This window comes from Thermobia domestica, chromosome 2, assembly GCF_964235325.1.
Source record: "Thermobia domestica chromosome 2, izTheDome1.hap1.1, whole genome shotgun sequence".
Lineage (NCBI taxonomy): Eukaryota > Metazoa > Arthropoda > Insecta > Zygentoma > Lepismatidae > Thermobia > Thermobia domestica.
Window position 1 is genome coordinate 76861043 of NC_137455.1, and position 20893 is coordinate 76881935.

Consider the following 20893-nt stretch of genomic DNA (forward strand, 5'->3'; position numbering starts at 1 on the left):
GTAAGTGTGGTCTAATTTATATACCTGTTGTTTCAATATTAGTATTGTATTCACTGTTGTCCATTCATTTTAGTATCCTGTAACACTTTAAATTATTGTGAAGTGTTTCTGTTTGATGTTTATAATTTAAAAAAAAAAAACTTTAGTTAGCTGTGCAAAATTAGCAAAAAGTTAACTATTTTTCATTCTTTCTTTATTATTCGATTAAAAATATAATTATATGGCCGGGTTATTCAATATGCATGGAATGACATCAAAAGCAAAAAAAAAATAATAATAATAAAATAAAATAAAATAAAATAAATAAATAAATAAATAAATAAATAAATAAATAAAAATAAATAAATAAATAATAATAATAATAATAATAATAAAATAATAAAATAAATAAATAAACAAATAAATAAAATTCTGATTTCATTTGCGAATTAGTTGAAACTCTACGCTGAAAATGTTTTAATTCTTCTCTTTTGCCTATATGTGTATACTCCCTTCTTCTGGCCAACACCTTAATTATTTCAGGGTTGTACTATATCCGGAAAGTTTCCGAACACATTCAAACTAATTGATTTTTTTGCTATGGATACAAGTGACTTACACAACGATTTATAATTACTTGCACTTATTTATAACAACCTTCGAGACATAAAATATCGAGAAAATCACGTTTTACTTTAGTTTAATTTACTACGCCATTATCTGCGTAAGTCGTCGATAACAGCAGCGTTATATATTGTGATAATTTTACGTACATGAGTCAGTTTCCTAGGTTCATACAAAATAAAGTAACTTTTCCAAGTGAACGGATAGAGAAGTAGAAAGAGATTGGGACGAGAGGTGGAGGGAAACCAAGAAAGAAATGCATGGACACAGTTAAGAATGACTTTAGGAAGGGAAAAAAAAGTTTAACAGCGGAATAATTACAGGACATGGTTTTATGGACAAGACCCATCAGACGTGTCGACCTTACATAAGTGAGAAAAGACGGAATCTAAACATGAATAGTTACTCTGTATTCATTCCTATTCGAATAATCTACAATAAACAAGAAAAATAAGGAAAACTACCTTACTTTGGACCTTTATGTTTTTATCATAGCCCATCACACTTCCATTTTACGGTATGTAGAGCCTTTCTATTTCAAGTGCCCTCGGAAAATATGTGAAACATACTTCGGCTCAAGCCCCTCCTCCCTCTTGAGGAGGAAACCTTCCCTTTGCTATGGGAAACGAAGTGAATGACCTCGGCTGTGTTGCCAATCTGTCATTCAGTCGTTTGGTCCTGACGAGTGAATATCGTGCGCTACTTAGAATGGCTAACGAGACAGTGTACAGCGAAGCCCGTCAATGTGACAACCCTGTCCACATTCAACTATTGAAAGATCTCGGTCAAAGCAACTTGTCCCTCCTCTTTCGAAAGAGATATGGGAAAACACACATCGACAGCAGCGCCAGCAGGGATATACTTGAAATAGAAGGCCCTAACAATCCTTATGCTCATTTAGACAGACAAGTTTATCGAGAAAGAAACAGACTAATATAAATTCAAGTACTCGCGGCATTTTGCTTCCACTGCTCCGTTCGGTTCTATTCACTAATAAGTATATGTGTATATTCAAGTATTTGTTAATTAAAAATATGTAATAAATAGTAAAACAAATATTCTTACCTTACAAATTTAAGCATGCAAGCAGAAGTAATTTCAAGCAGAAGCAATAAATACGAGTACAACTTCTTCCCAAGGAAGCACGCATGCATATTCAACTGGTTAAGATAGTTCTACTGCACATTTATGATTCACAAAACCCTAAAGTAAATAAAAATAAAGCACATGCAATGTAATATCAAGCAGCACTGGTATTCTAGAAGTTAATACTTCTTGCAAGAATTTATCGATGAAACACACTACAAATTCTTCATGCACATACCTCATTTTCATCTTCAATCATATCTTTTACGTCATCAAAACCACCAGCTTGCTTAGCTTCCCATTTCGCCTTGTTAAACATATCTTTCACTTCACTCAACTCACTCGTCAGATCACGTATCTTCCTTTCTTTCTTCTTCATTTCGCCCTTCAACTGCTCGTTTTCTTTAGTCAATTCCGACATTTTCACTGTAAACCCTTGAATTGCTTTGCACGCTTTGGTGTACTTATCTTCCACATGCTTTATCCGTCCGTCTTTCTCCATTAAGTTCTGTTGAAGATCTTTTAATTTCAATTCGTTATCCTTGGCTCTTTCTTGTAATGCCTCTAACTGTTCAAGTTTCTCCCTCAGTTCTGATTTCAACACTATTTCATCTTTAGACTTCTTTTCCTGGGTAGATGTCGTACCCTCTCTTTGGTGCGTTCGACGATGTGGAATGTCCAGATTTAAGTCACCAAGCTCCCGACTGCGGATGCGTCGCTGTGTTGATCGTAGTCTATCCGTCTCTTCCCGTAGTCGTACAACTTCTTCTTTGCTAGCTTCCAAACATGCCTCTAAATTCTTAGCGTTAGCTTCGGCTTTAGCTAGTTTATTTTCCAGATCATTAATCTTGTGATCGCGAGCTGCAAGAGATGACCGCAATGCCTCTATCTGTTTCTGCTTTTCATCTAATGTGATCTGTATCTCCACGAGAATTTTATTCTGCATCTCAATCTGGTTGTCTTTTTCCTGAATAATGCGATCTCGTTCTGACAGTTCTTGTACCTGAAAAGGAATCAGTATATGAATTTAGAATTAAAATTTACCTTGGTCACCGGAAATTTGTCCAACACAATATAGAATCAAAATAATAACCAAGTCATTTTTGACACTTCGTGTACTAAAGAACACGATCGATTATTTCTGAAAATTTTGATTGTACAGATACAAAAAATGTGATTTCTCTGTTGTTAGTTCACCCAACGGTTCTCAAGTAATAACTTTTAGAAAATTTTCACTAAAATTTTCTACATTTCTTATTCTGAATGAAGTCATTTCTGAATCATGTTTATGAAAACATTTTCGTTTCAGTTAGTTAAAGAAATCTATAACTAATACTGAACTTTCATTATCTAAACTGACACTATTAAAGCACATATGATTTTTATTTTCAGCTGACGTCATTGTATAATCCTATACCATCAAAAATGTATGTTACAATAAATTAGGTTTCACTCAGCTGCTGTGTCCTATTTTTAAGTTTCTAGATAACTGTATCAACAACTACTGCAGTCTTTGTCGAATCCATAAATCTTGTGCTTATATGTGGGTTTTAAATAAAGTACTGTTGGGAAAAGAGTATACTCATAATTGTACGTAAGGTCTGGAAAATGCACTTCGAACTAGTGTCGAGATGAACAACACCTAAAACAATTGAGAAAGCATGCAGATGTGGTACTGTACGTGGTTGAAATGACCAGTGTTGTGTAAGGTTCTCAAAACTATGTTTACGAAATTTAAACTGTTCCTGGGACAAAAATGCAAGTGGTCCGTAATCAAACTGCATATAAGTGTTATGAATGGTTGCAGGAAGAGCGTAACAAAAATGTGCTACCGCATCGGAAGACTACACAATGAGTCAAGGCATTTCGTTCAGGCTGGGAAAAGTCAGCAGATTGGACTCATAGCGGTCGTCCGTCTGTTACGGAGGAGCAGTTTGAATTAATGAGAGTTTTCTTTAAAATTGATCATCACTGAACTGTCAGGGAGGTATCTGTAGAAGTTGAGTTTTTCATCAAACTATGTGGCTCGTTGTTATTCTGAACGAGAAACTGTACCACTCATTGTCCCGTGACAAGTACAGTGAGCCAATTGTTGAGCAGGTGGCCTTGGAACTCCTGCGATTTCGACCTGTTTCCACAGTTTCCAGATATCCAGTCGTTGCTAAGTGCTGTAGGGCATTCCATCTCCGAGGTCAACAGAAACAACTTCACCAGAAGAAGAGGACGACTATCATGGATTTGAAAAACAGCGTATGTGGGTGTCAATGTCCGTTCAATAACCTATGTCACTATGTTGCCAGTGCCTCATTTATAACCCACGTAGGTGTTTCGTTCTCCTACATTTTTAACATGTTTCCACCCTTGTAAACCCATCGATTCTACTTTTACGAACATCTTATAGAATACGAAGTATTGGTTCCACTGCAACACTGTAAATTCCAAAGAACTAAAAAGTTATAAAGGTTACAAGCTTCTAATTACAAACTGCAATTATTGTTGAAACTAACATGGCATCATGTTCTATGTACTGATATCAGAGTTGCTAAATTAATACTGAGAGTTGCGCTTCAGTATTAATTTGATGTAAAGCTTTATGTGTACCTTGGCGCAAAGTATCCTATAAACTTTGATTGCTGTAAAGATACCAATTCCTTTCGTAGATTAAAGTTTCTGTCACTTCTGCCATAAGTTAAAATGTCATTTCTGAATTTTATTTGCTTTTGTAATTAATTAGTATTTTACATCTCTGCGAAAACTGTTCACGTGAACTTTTCACTACCTTCGAGGAAAGAAACGCGTATGAATCTTTTCTTACAATAATGCGAATAAGGATTGCTGTTAGTCGCATTTACGAGCAATGCGGCCTCGTAAAGCTTCCGTGAATTGTTATATATCGAACAAAATAGTTTGAAAGAAATACACCCTGTTTTAAAAAGAATATACGCATTACGAAGAATTATTTTGTCCAAACTATCGATCGCTGCGCCTCGGCTGGGCTATTGGAGAAACGAATACATAGTCTAGTTTATATTAATAGCCGCTAGATATCAGTTGTCTCCTGTTTTGTTAGGTAACCGTCATATGTTTAAAATAGCTACTCCGCAGCAGAAATCATATTGTGTTCTCGAGTTTGCGAAGTGCAAAGATGTTTCAGGTTGAAGTACCAAATTGATCCTCCGAATGGGTGGAACATTCGCAGATGCTATCGACAGTTTGTAGATACAGGATGTGTATATAAAGGAAAGAGTCCTGGCCGCCCTCGTGTTCCTGAAGAAAATGTTGCACGAATTCAAATTGCTTTCCAACGTAGTCTTTCAAAATCAATTCGTCGTGCCAGTCGGGAGTTACAAGTGCCGACAACAACAATTTGGCGTGTTTTGAGACGTCGGTTGGTTATGAAGCCGTACAAGTTACAGCTGTTACAAGCTTTGCGTCCTGATGACAAACGTAAACGTGTGGCATTCTGTAACGAGATTCTGGATGCTATTGACAATAATAACACTTTTGCACAACACATCGTGTTCAGTGATAAAGCGACTTTCCGTGTTAGTGGTCAAGTAAACAAACAAAATGTTCGAATTTGGGGCCTACAGAACCCACATGCAGTCATTGAACATGTACGAGATTCGCCCAAAGTCAATGTATTTTGTGCGATATCCCGATCATCTGTTTACGGCCCATTTTTCTTTAATGGAAACACGGTTAACAGTTAGCAGTATCTCGCTATGTTACAAAACTGGTTGTTTCCGAGGCTGCACGAAGACAACTTCATTTTTCAACAAGACGGGGCACCCCCTCATTGGAGTCGCCTGAGTGAATATCGAAACTTTGCCGAACCGTTGGATTGGTCGTCAAGGAGTTGGCGACTTAGCATGTCTCAGCTGGCCTCCACGGTCACCGGATTTGTGACCCTGTGACTTCTTCCTGTGGGGTTTCGTTAAAGACAACGTTTATGTACCACCACTCCCACAGAACCTGGAAGAGTTGAAGAACAGGATCCGTACTGCCATAACATCAGTGACGCAGGACATGCTTGCCCGAGTATGGGAAGAATTTGAGTATCGATGTGACATTGTTCGTGTCGCTAACAGAGGACATATTGGACATCTGTAATTTGGACTTTGAATTGTAATTTGAACTTGAGAGGTTCGTAAATGTGTGTAAAACTTCATATTCGTATGTCTCAAAGTTTAATAAATATATACATTCGAAATACGTATATTCTTTTTGAAACAGAGTGTAAGATAGATGATCTCTTCGCAATATGTTTTTTTTTATGTATAATATTTTAGGTCGTCGGTACATTATCGGATGTGAAGGTGCAGTCATTTTTAAATTTTCTTTTTTTCAAGCTCTATCGTCCAAAATCCAGGAATTTTCAATAGTTGTATTGGCTGTTCTAATTATGCAGGATAAAGGTTATGAACATGTCTCCTGTTTTGTAATTTTATTCCTATTTTTGAGTAGGATGATGACTTTTCAATAATAACGATTTTGTTGCTCGTATCTGATCTAATGCACCATATTCTGTGGAAAAGCAACATGCTTTTACTTATTTTTGTGAAAATTTAGTTCAAATACATTCTATCACTACAAAATACCTATTCTTTCTTAAGCATTGACAAAACTGGCGGCTGTCAACGAAAATTCGAAGTTTCATTTAATTATTTATTATTATTTTTTTTTTTAAATTGATAATTTGGAGGAGCAAAGTGAGTACACTTTGAGTTTATACGTAAGAAGACGTTTCTGTGTTTAAAGTATTATGAAAGGGTCTGGACGTTTGAAAATGGCAGCCAAGAAAAGCAAAATTGCGTTCAATGAGGTTACCAGCAAAATACCAATGAGCATTCCTTATTCAATTTATGGATTTTAAGTAGAAGATAGAATTTAGAGCTTTTAGAGAAAAATGCACGATGGGATTTGAATGGCTTCTCAACTGTATGATGGTTGACTCAGTAAAATTAAATTTTAGTGTGGAAATCATCGGGTGGAGTTCTCTTGAGATATAGAGTGAATGCGATTGGGAAACTGTCAGAGGGCTTCAGAGGTATTTCATAACCACTGTGATTAAATTCTATCATCACATCCTTAGCTGCAAGGCAGATGATAGCATCAAAACGGAATACCAAGATCGCACTGTTCGGGAAAAGGAAAATAATTGTCTATTTGTTTGTTTAACGTTCCATGCTTATGCGCTTTAGGCTGAAGGAAACCGGTGATTAATGAAAAAGAATGATTATGAAATTAAATTTTGTGCTCTTCCACCGGGAATCGAACTCGGAACTACGTGCACCAAAGTCGCATACGCTAACCACTAAACCAGCGGGAAGAGTAGTGTTCGGGAAAAGGTGTTTAAACGTACAGGAAAGAAAGAAAGAAAAAAGAATAATAACCTTAATTTGTATTTCTGGCTCTTTAGCGTTCAGGGCTTCTTCCAAAATACGAATTCGCCCATTGCACTCATCCAAGTTTTGATCTCTTTCCTCAATCGAATGAGCCATTTCCTCCAACTTCTGATCACGATGAGTTAATTGAGACAACAATTCTGTATTCTTGGCCCGTCCTTTCTCTAATTCTTCTTGGCACTCCTTCAACTCCAAATCAAGGCGTTCGTTCTTGGCAGTTTCTTCTTGTAGATCACCTTGTAATTGCATCACCTGAAACATCGAAGGAAAAAAATTATATTAGTAGCAAATGATCTATCTTCATTACTACTCAACTACATACCATTTAACAAAGGGTAAGGGTTAAATTTCTTTTGAACTTAACATCTAAGCGCAAAACTACGTTTGTTTCAAAACGTTAATAGTTTTACTTTTTACGCAACTTGTAATAGTATAAAATGAAATTATTTCACCTTAGAGTTGGGGGATCAATTTATAATCGCTTCAATCGCTTCTACTTCAACCGCTAAATATTCTGCGGACTTTTTCTAGGTTTATAGCTTCTTATGGCAGATAAGTATGAAAATTCTTGCATCTTGTATTTTTCCTTCTTTGTTAAAATACCCGAAATCCAACAACAAAATAGTAAAAACACTTCAATTATTTGTTCAGCCTCCACTACTACAATTTCATATAATATCTACTGCACTCATTTGTACATGTTATTAAACTACAACTTACGTTATTTTAGACTTTCTAAGACATATCAGTGTCAATAATTACACCAAAGTATAGTCATTGTGAACGAATGACTGAAAGTCGATACCTGGTAACAATGAATTGGCAATAAGACATTAAATGAAAATGAAAATGAAATGAAATCTTGGAGTTTTACGTTCCACGGTTATGCCGGTTAGGCTAAAGGAGACGGTGATGATGAGAGATGAATGGTGGAATGAAGAAAGTGGGAGGAAACGGGAGAACCCCGAGAAAACCCACGCACACGGTGTTTGTCCACCACAAAGTTCACTTGGCGGGAGCAGGGTTTGAACCCGGGACCCCAAGCACCAGAGGTGAACGCTCTACCACTGAGCCACCGCGGCCCCAAGACATTAAATGGCAAGCACATTGTAGTAGTGGAGGCTGAATAAATAATCTAAAAGTTTTCACGATTTTGGTATTGGATTCTAGATATTTTGACAAAGAAGAAAGAAGTATAAGATATAGGAATTTCGCATTCATCTGCCATAAGATGCTGTAGGCCTAGACGACCACAGAAGATTTAGCGGATGAAGTATTGCCAACACAAATTGATCCGAATATGAAAAGAATATGCATCTCTACGGCAAAATATTTTCATTTTATAGTACTTCTATTTTAGTTTACTTTAAATTATTTTTAATGTAGAGGATTGGAAATTTCTTCGCTGTACTTTCTAGGTATTTTGTCTGCACACTTCAAGCACGGTTTGCCCAAGTGGGCCCAGCCCGAAAAAACCCAGCGGGTTTTTTCGGGTTGGACCCACCTGAAAAAACCCGCCTTAAAACCCACCTGGGTTTTTGAGCCTTCTTGTTAGTATATTATTGGTACAACTAAGGTGATCACATTGAAAGTTATTTTTATGAGATTTTGAACTTTTCTTTGGGCGAATTAGATGCTCTCATTTTAAGGTAGACAACAACATTCAACATAAGACCTATATAAAGTTCTGAATAAACTGAATGGATGAATAAAAAAAAACTTCCCTTAGCTTGAGATAATTATAGAACAAATTAATGTGTGGATTATGCTTATAGTCTATTTGAAGTAAAATAAGCAATTCTATATTTTAGAAAAATACTTTCTGTCAATAGTGTGCTTGCTGAGTCGGCGCCGCCGAGAGACGTTATCCCTCATACGTTGACGGGTTTAAGGTCATACGTGCCAGTACTAACAGTAAATATGTTAAATACATTAGTAAAACTATTAGTATTATTTCTTACCTTTGGTGGTAACAAAAGTATTCAGTAAAATTTGGTTTTCCAACAACAGTCATTTGTTGCTATTCTTCAAGTAACCAGCAATAGCGTAAAAATTCTTGTTAAAATTAAGAAGCTTAATGCTCGGAGCTCCCAAGATTACGTAACTCTTACTATTTCAAGCGCTGAATTCAAACTTCAGTATTAATTGAAGTTTCGATGTACAGTAAAGCAGGCTGCATTTTCAGGGAAAACCTGTCGTGAAAGAAGTGTTCGAGAAATTTCCGCAATGGAATGCGCAAAGCATCGGAAGTGAATACTTCAACAATAAAGCTATTTATTTTACACTGGAAGATATTTAATTTCGTTTATTACATTTTGAAACATTTACTTTATAAATTATGAATTATAGGCCTATCTTTGTTAATTGTTTTAAATTAATTTTCGGAAAAGAATAGAAAAAAAAAAAAAAGACTTCTTAAAGCAATTTCCTGTAGTTGATGTGTAAATTTAAAGAATAAATTTAATTTTCCAAATCCAAAATTGTCACGTAAAGATTAATTTATTCATTTGTTTCGATAATTTTAAAGAAGTGGTGATAAATACAAAAAAAAAAAAAAGGATCAATACCGATTTCAGTTTCTCATTTATAGTAAGGATGGCCAATTCTGGAATTCGGAAAAATTTCTGAATTCTGGAATTTTCTGAAATCCGGAAAGTGAAATTTCCGGAATCCGGAAAATTTCGGCCATTCCTAATTTATAGCATTAAGCTTATTATTGAATGTACTAAGGATATGCAGAATACAGGTGCTCCTAATGCACTTTTGTTCACGATAGTATTTTCCTTCCCATGGGGGAGGGGGTCCGAACAGAGATACGTTACACTTAGACCTATATCATAGGGAATTTTGCGGGGGTGCGGTGATTCTACTTTCCATAGTTGGCAAATACTAGAAAAGAACCGTCTTGCAACACATGCTCGGGAAATTCCCGTAGCTATAAATTCCGTTGAACGCACAAAGCATCGAAAGTGAACTTCAACAATAAAACCATTTAGGCCCTATTTTACGTTGAAAAATATTTATTTCATATAAGACATTTTGATTAATTATGTCTTTGTTTCAAAATAATATAGCTATTTGGTATTCATATTTGCCGAACGTCACTCAGGCTCCTGGGATGATCTACGTTTGTCTGCCTGTACTACACAGTGTTCAGCTTTCGGTCTTTTCAATTTTCAGGATACAAACTGGAGACACTAAATTTTCTGCATAGATTTTGGCGGCATACGAACGTAAAATTACAAAATGGCTCTTTAAAAAAATAGCGGATATCCACGCTACAAAGGGCAGTTTTCGGTCTTCCAAGTTGAAATTTTCAGAGTAAAAGCTCGAGAGACTAAGTTAGCTGTATATATTTTGGCGGCATAAAATTTCAAAATGACTGCCATTATTCAAAATAGCGTGTATCCATGCTACAGGATAGAATTTTCGTACTTTTTCAGTTCAAATTTTGAGGGTAGAAGCACAAGACATTCTAAATTTACTGTATAGATTTTTTCGGCTATCCAATAAAAAATTTCAAAATGGCGCCCATTTTTTCAAAACAGCAGAGAATAGAAAAATGTTGCAAGTTGTGACAATGACAATCTTGAAATGTAAATCATATTTTAACACTTTTACCCCAAAGACATTGAAATATTTCGAAAAAACCCAATTAAACCCGATAAAACCCAATTAAACCCGAAAATACCCGAAAAAACCCACATGGGCCCAGGTGGGTTGGTTTTTTTCAAAAATACCCGGGTTTTTTCAAACCCTGACTTCAAGGGATCCAAACAAATAATTAATGACAGATGGTAATTAATATGTTTTGAATGGCAGATTTATTTTGGCTGTGTAAGAGGTTTGTCTTTATCCACACATTACGGTAATTATAATGGTATTATCACGCAATTTTCACTCATAAAACACTTGAATTTCTTCTAAAGCGATATGTAACTTTGTATTGTCGCATTTCCTTGATTGTTTCATAGATATCCAATCCAATGCGATATATTATAAAAATAAATTAAAACATATCAGCATGTGAACACTAGTGCGCCGGTATATGGGAACCTCTACTTTAACTCAGGCGACCTCTAACACCTTTCTACAACAAATTTTGTAAGCATCATTTTTGAGCACCATTTTCTCGAAAAGCCTATTTTTGAAAATCTGAAATTTTGAGAGGTTGTTCACTATAACATGAATAATAAACACACCAAAGCTCATTATCGATTAGTGCTTCACCATTTAATTATAGCCTCTTGACGTAATCGAATTTTCTTTAAGTGTGATGTCCCAACTGGCAATACTGAAAACAATAATGCGGCGATTCTTGGATCCTAGTTAAGCTTATATTCATTAAATAAAGTTCAGTAATAACAAGAAACCCAAAACTAAAATTCTTACGGAATATAAATGCAGTGCTTAGTAATATATCAGCTTCAGTTTTTAAAGAGCACTCTGCAGGTGAAATAGCATCTCCAAAATTTCTTCTTGCTAGCACTTGAGACACTAAACGATCATTTTTTACGTACAAAAATATACTTTCAGACAAACGTAAACATTTTCCTCACAAAACATTAAAAATCATAAAATACGGTTGTTAAGTTATTGCAATCGCACACGTTCGTATGTGCACAAGTAAAATATATTGTGTACAACATATTTGAAACCGAAATAAGGGTGCATTTCGTTATTTATTTGGTTAGTTTATATGCATATTTTACAATTTTAAGTGCACCTCCTACAGCTTCTCGTGCATATTTATATACATATTCAGGCAAATTTTAGTGCATACCGATCCACACTTCAGTGATGAATGTATTTAACATTTCTCAGAAAAGGAGTATTTTATAGTTACAGGATATTCGCTTAGAAATTTATGATAGTTCTCAATTAATGACTTTAGAACAACTACTGGTTTGCAGAGTACTTCCTTCTTCACTGCTAAAACGATAAATCCATAAAAATGTTGAACAATAGATCATGCAAATCCTCAAGGGAAACGTTGCAAGACCATGGCTAAAATCATTTACAGTTGTGATTTTCTTATAGCGTGATGTATAACTAGGGGCATGAGTTTTTCGCACTAAGAATTTGAAAATTTCGCGTTTCGTTTATCATATTTTGCGTTTTGTCGTATTTTCCAAACAAAGTTTCGCATTTTGTAGCTTTTGTGGAAAAGATATTCCCTTACTTTTTTTTACAATTGTTCCTTTTATTCATAGATCACTACAGAAATAAACCATTAATTACCTAAAAACAAAATATACTGAATATTTCACTTGACATTGTAAATTTCACTCAAGAAAATTATACTTTTTTAACCAAACTGAAGAAAAATCAGTAAACTTATTATGAGTAGGAAAGTTTTGCTGTCTTCTGAAAACACATAGGCAAAAGTTACATTTAAGCATTAAACATAAGCATACTTGGAAGAAAACCTCTCACAATTGGCATTGCTTGTTGGAAACCACACATATGTAAGTGTATTTACAACAAACTTCAAACAATCATCACTTCGGAACTTTTGTCCATTCAAAACATTCACTACACTGCACTTTCCAGACGAATCACTTGTCAAGAGTTCATAGACCACTCTGTAAAACTCCTAATCAGATGCTTGCATTTTTTAAAAGAAGGCAAAGCTTTAAAAAAAAACTTTCTTAACAATGTCTGGTTCACTACTGCATGCAATTACAGAAGGATCAAACAGCTTTCCCAAAGCATCATATATTTTTATAGTTTGGGAGTCTTTTCTTTGGGAAGAAAGCTTCAAGAATGATCTTTCTGCACATTTTTTAAAGTCGCATTCACCACTAACCCTCTTTTCACTTGGTAACAAACGTAAGTGTATGCATTAGTTTTTTCACCAGAGGCCCTGCAGAAAACCGTCCAATTGAGCACTGAGTCCGTCCAAGATGAGTACTCAACAGATGTGCTGTAGGAGATTCGTCGGTCTCAGTGAAAGTTATAAAATCGACAAGGTTACCACAATTATCACGAACAAAACTTACCTGAGCCTTCAAAATTAGCTTCTTGTCTTTCAAATAACTTTTGAGCGTTTTAGCTTGAGAATTTACATCGTCGCATTTTGAAAGAAATTGATCTAGTGGTTCTAAGTATTTGTCTAAATACGCAACAGTATGGAACCAACTACTCCACCTAGTCAGAACAGGCTCGGGAAACAACTTGGGTTCAAGATCAGGATACTTCTCTTTAAAAAACTCTGGTACTTGCTTTTGAGTTTTCTTGCGTTTAAAAATGCATTTTTCACTTTGCACACAAAATTATTAAGTTCTTTCAAGTGTTCTGCCAGATATCTCCAATCAAGCTCACTTTGTGTGACCAACACTATACTGCACATGAACCATATGCGTGCCAATTATCACAGACAACGTGTCGAAGCACTTGCACATTTAACGTACACTGTCCGAGATAAAACTAAGAATATTCTCATACTCAATGTTGTAGTGGTGCAGTGTGTCTACTATCACTTGAAAACATGTGATTGCATTAACTGCACATAGAAAAGTAACAATAAGCAAAAAACACTCTTGGTCCAACAGGATTTCTACTAATCTGGAGAAATCTATTTCCCTGGCCTTTCCTTTAGCAGGAAATTCCCTAACTTTCATGAGTGTCGGATGACGTTGACATATAAGTAAGGAATAACGGTGAATATTTATATATAAGAACATCTATTCTATAGAGACAAATAATAATCAATTGCTCATACGTACATTCCACTCACCACCCATAAAAATCTGAGCAACGTTCCATACTGTGATCATTAATGGTAGGCTAAGCTGAAATTGGTGTACAATTGCTGTTAGAAAAAAATATATTTTATAAAATTTCCCTGAACTGCACCATTTTCCCTGACTTCCCTGACCAGTAGGAGCCCTGTCCAATGTTCCCTCTATTGTACGGGCTCAAACTTCAAGGACAGCAGTCAGTGGTCTCATCGCACATTACTGTCACTTTTTTTCCCCACGAAGGGGCTCTCTGGCTAGCAAATTAAAACGGCTCCTCCCCATCCAGCTGCGATGGTGAAAGCTAATGCGCAACGTGTTCTCTATAGCCGTGTCCAAATCACCCAAAATGCACCGTTCATGCCACGTTCTACCGTTCCGTCAGCGGAAAACTGGCGTTTCTAAATTAATGAAAACGTATTTTTAAAATTTCGCGTTAGATCGCATATTATCAGAAATTTCGCGTTTTATCGCGCAACGGAAACCAATGAAAATGCACATAAAATAATATAAAACGTTAAGAAACTGAAAACTACTTAATTCTGACGCATTTCGTTTTATCGCGCATTGCGAAAAACTCGTACCTCTATGTATAACATAATTGGTAAACACTCAGTTAATGATGGGCAGTGGTGGGAATTCCCGGTGGGAAGGAAAATAAAAAATGGGAATATTCCCGGGTTTTTTCCCCAGGCATATAAATTCCCGGGAAGGAATTTATTTCCATTTCTTTACTTTTATCTTCCAAATTATAAGAACCATACGACTAATCACTTTATTTTCATTTATTATGATTTAATTCTAGGTTTTAAATAATTTGGAGGTTAAAAATTTAAAATTCGTTGACTGTACTTCATATAACTAATAATATGAGTTCTATTTCCATTTGCACTAAAAAGTAGCAAAGTACTAATTTACAAATGGTGAAAAGGAACCATGTTGTAAAGTAATGTATTAATTATGTAGAATAGATATGAAGTACTAGTAATAAACCCCGAACCACCGTTAGTAATAGACGTCGGTCTGTCTCCTCTCTCTGATTCGAATTTCTGAAGAGGTACTCGGACTTCTGAATTAACGGATAATTTCGAGAAATGGGTAGGAAGAAAAGTCATGTGTGGCAATGTTACGTGCAAAATTTTAAAGATAAGTAAGTATCTTGCAAATATTGTGAACATAAATATTTATGCACAATTTTTTATAAAATTGTGAGACATGTGTCTTCTGGCAATTACCCAACCTAATTTGTTTATAACATTTAAAAAATTAATATGTTTATAATGTCAATAGTAGAGTCAAGTTTAGAAAATCCACTTACATATAAACTGTTTAGCGGTTTCAAAGTATGTGGACTTACTATACCATTTTTTTTCACATATTTACTTGTATATAAAACATATTGTAAATAAATATACATTTATGCGTATTCTCTAAATATAATAAAATATTAATAAAATAACATAATACCGTTCATAATATACATTTTAAAGACTCCTCTGGGGACAACAGTAATGATATATAGAAACGAATTTAACTTTGAAATTGGAATATAGTAATAGAATGCAATTTTCTTTGTGATTGTACATAAATTCCCGGAAAATTCCCATTTTGGGGAATCTTCCCAGGGAATATTCCCGAAAAATATCTTCCCGGGAATTTACCCATCACTACACTCAGTTTGTATTTCGTCCTGCTATCAGATCCTTGGTCCTGGTGGCCGCCTACCTGTAATTTTGTGAATAGAACCTTGTTAGGTAACTATTCTCCTTCCATTCTTTCTATACATCCATACCAGCATAGCATAAAATTTTCTACTCTTCTTCGGACATTCTGTTAGTTGAGTGTATTGCTGAATAATTCGTGTTTCTTACTCCATCTTCTCTTGTCTTTCCAACAATGCTGCTTAAAAATTTCATATCCATTAATCAGATTCTGCTCCACCATTATCCGGTTTCCGCACAGTAGGTTTTGTTATGAAGTAGTACTGTATATAATAACAAATTGGCACTGTTAGGCATGTTTCGATCCAATTCTACATTGGATGCTTTATTTTTATTTATTTATTTATTTATTTTTTTAATTTTTATTGTTCTCCTCTCGTGGCTAAGCGGTTAACGTACGCACCTTTGGCGTGGGAAATCCGGGTTCAATTTCCAGCAGGAGCTCATATGGTTCGGATCTCATGCTAAGCTGTAGGTCCACGTCTCATGTAGCTCGCTTCTGAAAGGGACGCTAAACTCAAAATTAAATCAAAATCAAATCTTTCTCCTTGCTGCAGCCCCTTAGTAATTTCATCTCGCATTCAGCCACCTGTCACCACTTCTCATACAGCTATTTGAAAGGTTCGGATAGTTGCCCTCGTAGTTTTGTATATTTGCCACAATAAAATATTGCTAACCTTAAATTCAGAAAAAAGTAAACTATATCACAGATATTGTACTATTTTGAATGGAAGAGCTCTCCTTACTAGTCTAGCGGCTAGTGTGCAGGTGATCTGGCTTCGATTTCCTGATGGGAGAGCCTTAAAAAATTAATTTTCCGATCATTCACTTTTATTAATCGTCTACTTACTTAACCTAAAGGCATAATGGGACATTAATTAACATTTAATTTCATTTGAATGAAAGTATAACATTTTAGCCTAATCTTGAACAAACGAAACCATTACCATTATCAAGGGATGTGGGAGACCTTCTACACATCACAAACACCACGAAATAAATCAGAGCTTTGTCGTGGGAAATGTTATTGTTACTTTAGTTTCATTCCAATTTCTATATAGTTTTCGCGCTGGAAAATGACGCTAGTAAAAATTATGATCTGTGATTGCCACATGTAACCTAATCGAAAGGTATCAGGTCATATTGTATCTATCACCAAATTTTACATAAATCTGCAAAAAACTAAATTTATACCTGTTTCTCTAACTGTTCAATTCGCTTTTCCAGTTCCTGAACTTCTTCTTGAGGATGATGGTTTACACACTGAAGATCTGGATAAGTCAAAACCGAGTCTCCATAGCCAGCCGTCGGAAGTAATCTTTGTTCTTCCCGCTTTCTAAGTTCCTGTAAAAGAAAGAAAGAAAAAAAACTGTATTTCATAATCAATCACTGACGGTATTAATTTAGCATTATATGTATATGCCTTTCTCATTTATTCCACCTTTACGTATAGACAGTTAAACTTCATAGCTATAATAATTAAGCATATGTAACGTACCCTTTTTCCGGTACTTTACATTGTTATTGTTTTGCTGTTGTTTTGTTAAGTGGCCCCCATTTGGTATAGTCGTGCCATTAGTGCAAATACATGTTTTATTTGTTTCTATGAGTTAGTTATTACTGTTAGTTGTTGAAATGTTTCTTCACTATGAATAAAAACTTTCGGGGAACAAGGTTATTCAATAACAATAACTGCACACTTATTCAATAACTGTACACTATATCCTTATATAACCAATATTAATCATGAGCAATTTCTAACAGTATATCGGAATATTTCTAAATTTTCTACGTAAAAACATAGAATGAATGTGTTAAATTATTATTAACTAAAACTTACTTATAACATTGATCGTAAACATTCCGCAAGCGAACATCGGTGATTCGATCTTCTCTGTCGATTGCTATTGCATCATGGGTAGTGAAATTAAAGATGGCAACTTCCGGCATTTCTACTTCAGAGTGGTGGGGGGTTGTGATTGGCCTATGCAACTCGGACGGACAGGAGTAAGTAAGTGATGGGTATAAATACTTTGAATCTTAATTTAAAAAACTGGTAATGTAATTTAATATATCGTATTTGTTGATAATTTATTAGATTTTCGAAATTTAAGGTGGTAATTATGATAATATTTATGTTCTACGATATGGTATATTGCAGAATAGTGGGGTTTGTAATAGCCAAGCAATGTATGACGCTCCACCATTATTCATTTGAAGTGAAATAAGTGACGCTGTAGGCCTCCGGAAAAACCTTCGGAATTTTATAGCCCAAATTGGCTTATTTTAGGATCAAAGTGTACAAAATTTAATCTGGACTAACATATAAAGTATTTAGGCAAAGAAATGTGGAGGTCCTACTCGAAATTTTAATTAAACAAGATTGGATGAAATGCGTCACTAGAAGATCGACTCAGCCTTGGATGAAAATCGTCGGGGCAGCCGGTCATTTGGCTGTAGACATCACCAGAGACAGTCCTGGATCAAACTCCTTCATTGGGATGCAGAGGTTTGCACTAGGAGGGTTCTGGTGAGGTAGACAACCCTTAAGCAGGTAAAATCAAACTTTACCTTTTCCATTTTATCGAATCCTTCGAACTGAGAACAACCTAATATACGGTACCATTTGTGTTTTCAACCTTGAAACTTTGAAGACATTAATTGCTTAAATTTTATTTCACCGGTACTCAAGTAACATGACAATCATGTGCGAATAGTGCTTCTTGCTGCGTTACGCATCTACTAGTCTCATCGTAATATTATCGCTAATCCGCTAATATTATTATCAAAATCTCCATTATGCATTAGTACGACTATAGAATTAGCTTCCAGTACGAAAATTTTACCGGCTTAATTCAATGATTTAATTTGAAAGTTTAGGTTAGCTTCGGTATGTTCAACTAACTTGTCGTTTTTCTTCTGAGTAGTGCGATGTATTAATTGATCCGTATAATTAAATGAAATACTAATAGTATGATCAGGAAAGTACTAAACATTTTTTTTATTAATTTCATCTTCATTTGTATATAGTACATATTCATTCATAGGGATAATCAATGTAGTGTTTTCTTCTTGTATTGTATGTAAAATGTGACCCATGGCATATGAGCCAGTGTTATAATATGCTACACATAATTGAGTTATGAAAGGATTCCCGAAGTGGAATGATGAAGTAGTATACGTATGGGCACGTGCAAATAACATTTTCTGTTATCATTTTACTTCTAATTCTTTCTTTGTGCGTTCCTGAGGTTTAAATGAAGAATAAATGGATCAATGCTTAATAATATGAAACAGTGGTAGCCAAACATCGCATGAGTATTGTCTCACTAAAAGATATTAACTTATTTTGATGTGTTTGACCTGCCAAAAGGAAGCTATTAATAATGTGTCATGTATCTGTTTATTTTTTTTCTTCCTTGTACTGGAAAGCTACGAATATGTAAATTTTGTTACAATACTAATGTGGTTATTGAAATCTATGTAGTCATAAAATGTGAAACCCGAAACAATACAAAGTCAAGATACTTGAAAGCTAATATATTTAGAAACTAATAACCTTTGTAAATTGTAATTCGATTTTTTTCTTTCTTTGAATCAATAAATGATAATCTCAATTTCGAATCTATAATTCCATTCCAGAAATTCATATTTTAAATATCTAGATTATTTGATAGTAATAAGGTACATTTTAAGTTTGTGTCGAATATGCTAGATTGCACATCGACTAAAATCTTATTGAGGGTCCACCGCTATAGCAAGAATCTGTGATAAATATCTAAATTCCCGTTGCGCGTGTAAATTAGAAATCATTATTGTAATTTTCTTAATTTTGTTTTCTTCTTTCTTCTTTATGGTTCTGAAATAAGATCATTACAAAATTGACAATCCAGTCCAAGATTTTGCTTGGTATGTTTTTACTTAATTTTATGACGTGAAAATGAACGTTTCACATATATGTCTTCTGCGTGGGAGATTTAGGTTTACTCTCCGGTGGGAGCTCTTATAATTCGGATCCTACGTTAAGCTGTAAGTCCATGTTTCATATAACCCTCAGTGCTGAAAAGGAATGCTTAATTCCAGATCAACCAACAGTGTGGTAGAGGGGGGAGATGAAATGTTACAATGAAATTTAGCTAGCTCAGAGGTTCATTGTTAACTCAAGGAGTCACTAACACCGAGTTGGTCTAAATTGGGTACCCACTTTTTGCAAACGGCAACAGTTCACGCAGTAGTCTAGTTGGTAGAAATCATAGTGGTAAGTGCGGCAACTATGGCATCAGCCTCAGGTGGAGCCAGTTATTTTAATGCCTGGGATACTGCGGTATAAAAAGCCTAAGCAAACTAGCACATTAGTTAGGAAATCACCATTCCTAAGCTTATCGGTTTAATATATTGTACATATAAATAGTCTCTTACAAAGAGTGATAGAGGAACTATAAATATTAAGACAAATAAAAGTAAAATATTGAGAACTCGAACATGAGACGTCTATTACAGAGAAGAAAAATGAGATAAAGAAGAAATTAAACAAATTAATTTACATTTGATGGAAATATATGAAATTTGATGTGAAAATAATGGAAGTATGAAATGACTACCTTTGGGTACTGAAAAACGCGGACATAATGGTGGAGAAAAGATTCTGGGTTAATGAGTGAAAGAAAAGATAATGGACGTAGAATTTGGAGACACAGCAATAACGGTAATACTGAATTCATATGCACTTATAATGGGTAAATTTGATGATGTTTTGGGGAGAGGAAAGGAAGGTAAATATGGTTTAGAAGAAAGACATTAGAAAAGTTAATCAATTTTTGCCGACAGAATACGCAGATAAGAGACTCTTGGTTCAACCAACGCAAAAGAATATAATATCGGGACACGAAATGGATGATATGATACAAATAGGTACCAAAGAACATGAAGAATCTCTGCAGGGTGGACATCTTCTCAAATCATAATCTGGTTGGTTGAACTAGATCCCTAATTGAAAAATGTAACTAAGAAACAGAAGTTCGACAATGAAAAGCTAAAAGCTGGGAAAGTGAGTAATAGATTTACTATAAAATTTGAAGAAAGATATTTAAATAAATAAATAACAGAAACAGTAAGTAGGCCTACCGGATGGTGGCTGAATTTTATATTCTGGTTACAGAGGAAATGGCAGTTTCGTGGAGAGAATGGGGATAAGAAATCGTGAGTTACAGAAGAATGTCAACGCAACTGAGAAGGAAAGTTGCACGAAAGAAGAAAAACTGAAGTATAGGAAGTTACACAGCGAATTACGAAACGAAACCAACAGACAAGAAAGCGTGCTATACGCATAAATATA

The 20893-nt window shown here is 35.0% G+C and overlaps 1 protein-coding gene across 5 annotated transcripts in view; it reads right to left on the bottom strand.

The window, feature by feature from the left end:
• The window catches only part of LOC145672908 (uncharacterized), a 196141-nt gene that overhangs the window by 39659 nt on the left and 135589 nt on the right, over positions 1-20893 (bottom strand). For all 5 annotated transcript variants that reach the window (XM_081742138.1, XM_081742131.1, XM_081742121.1 and 2 more), the window contains 3 exons: positions 16753-16902; positions 7086-7349; positions 1928-2692 (listed from right to left, as the gene is read on the bottom strand). In XM_081742138.1, the coding sequence (XP_081598264.1) occupies positions 1928-2692; positions 7086-7349; positions 16753-16902 (1179 nt within the window). The remainder of the gene's footprint in view (positions 1-1927; positions 2693-7085; positions 7350-16752; positions 16903-20893) is intronic.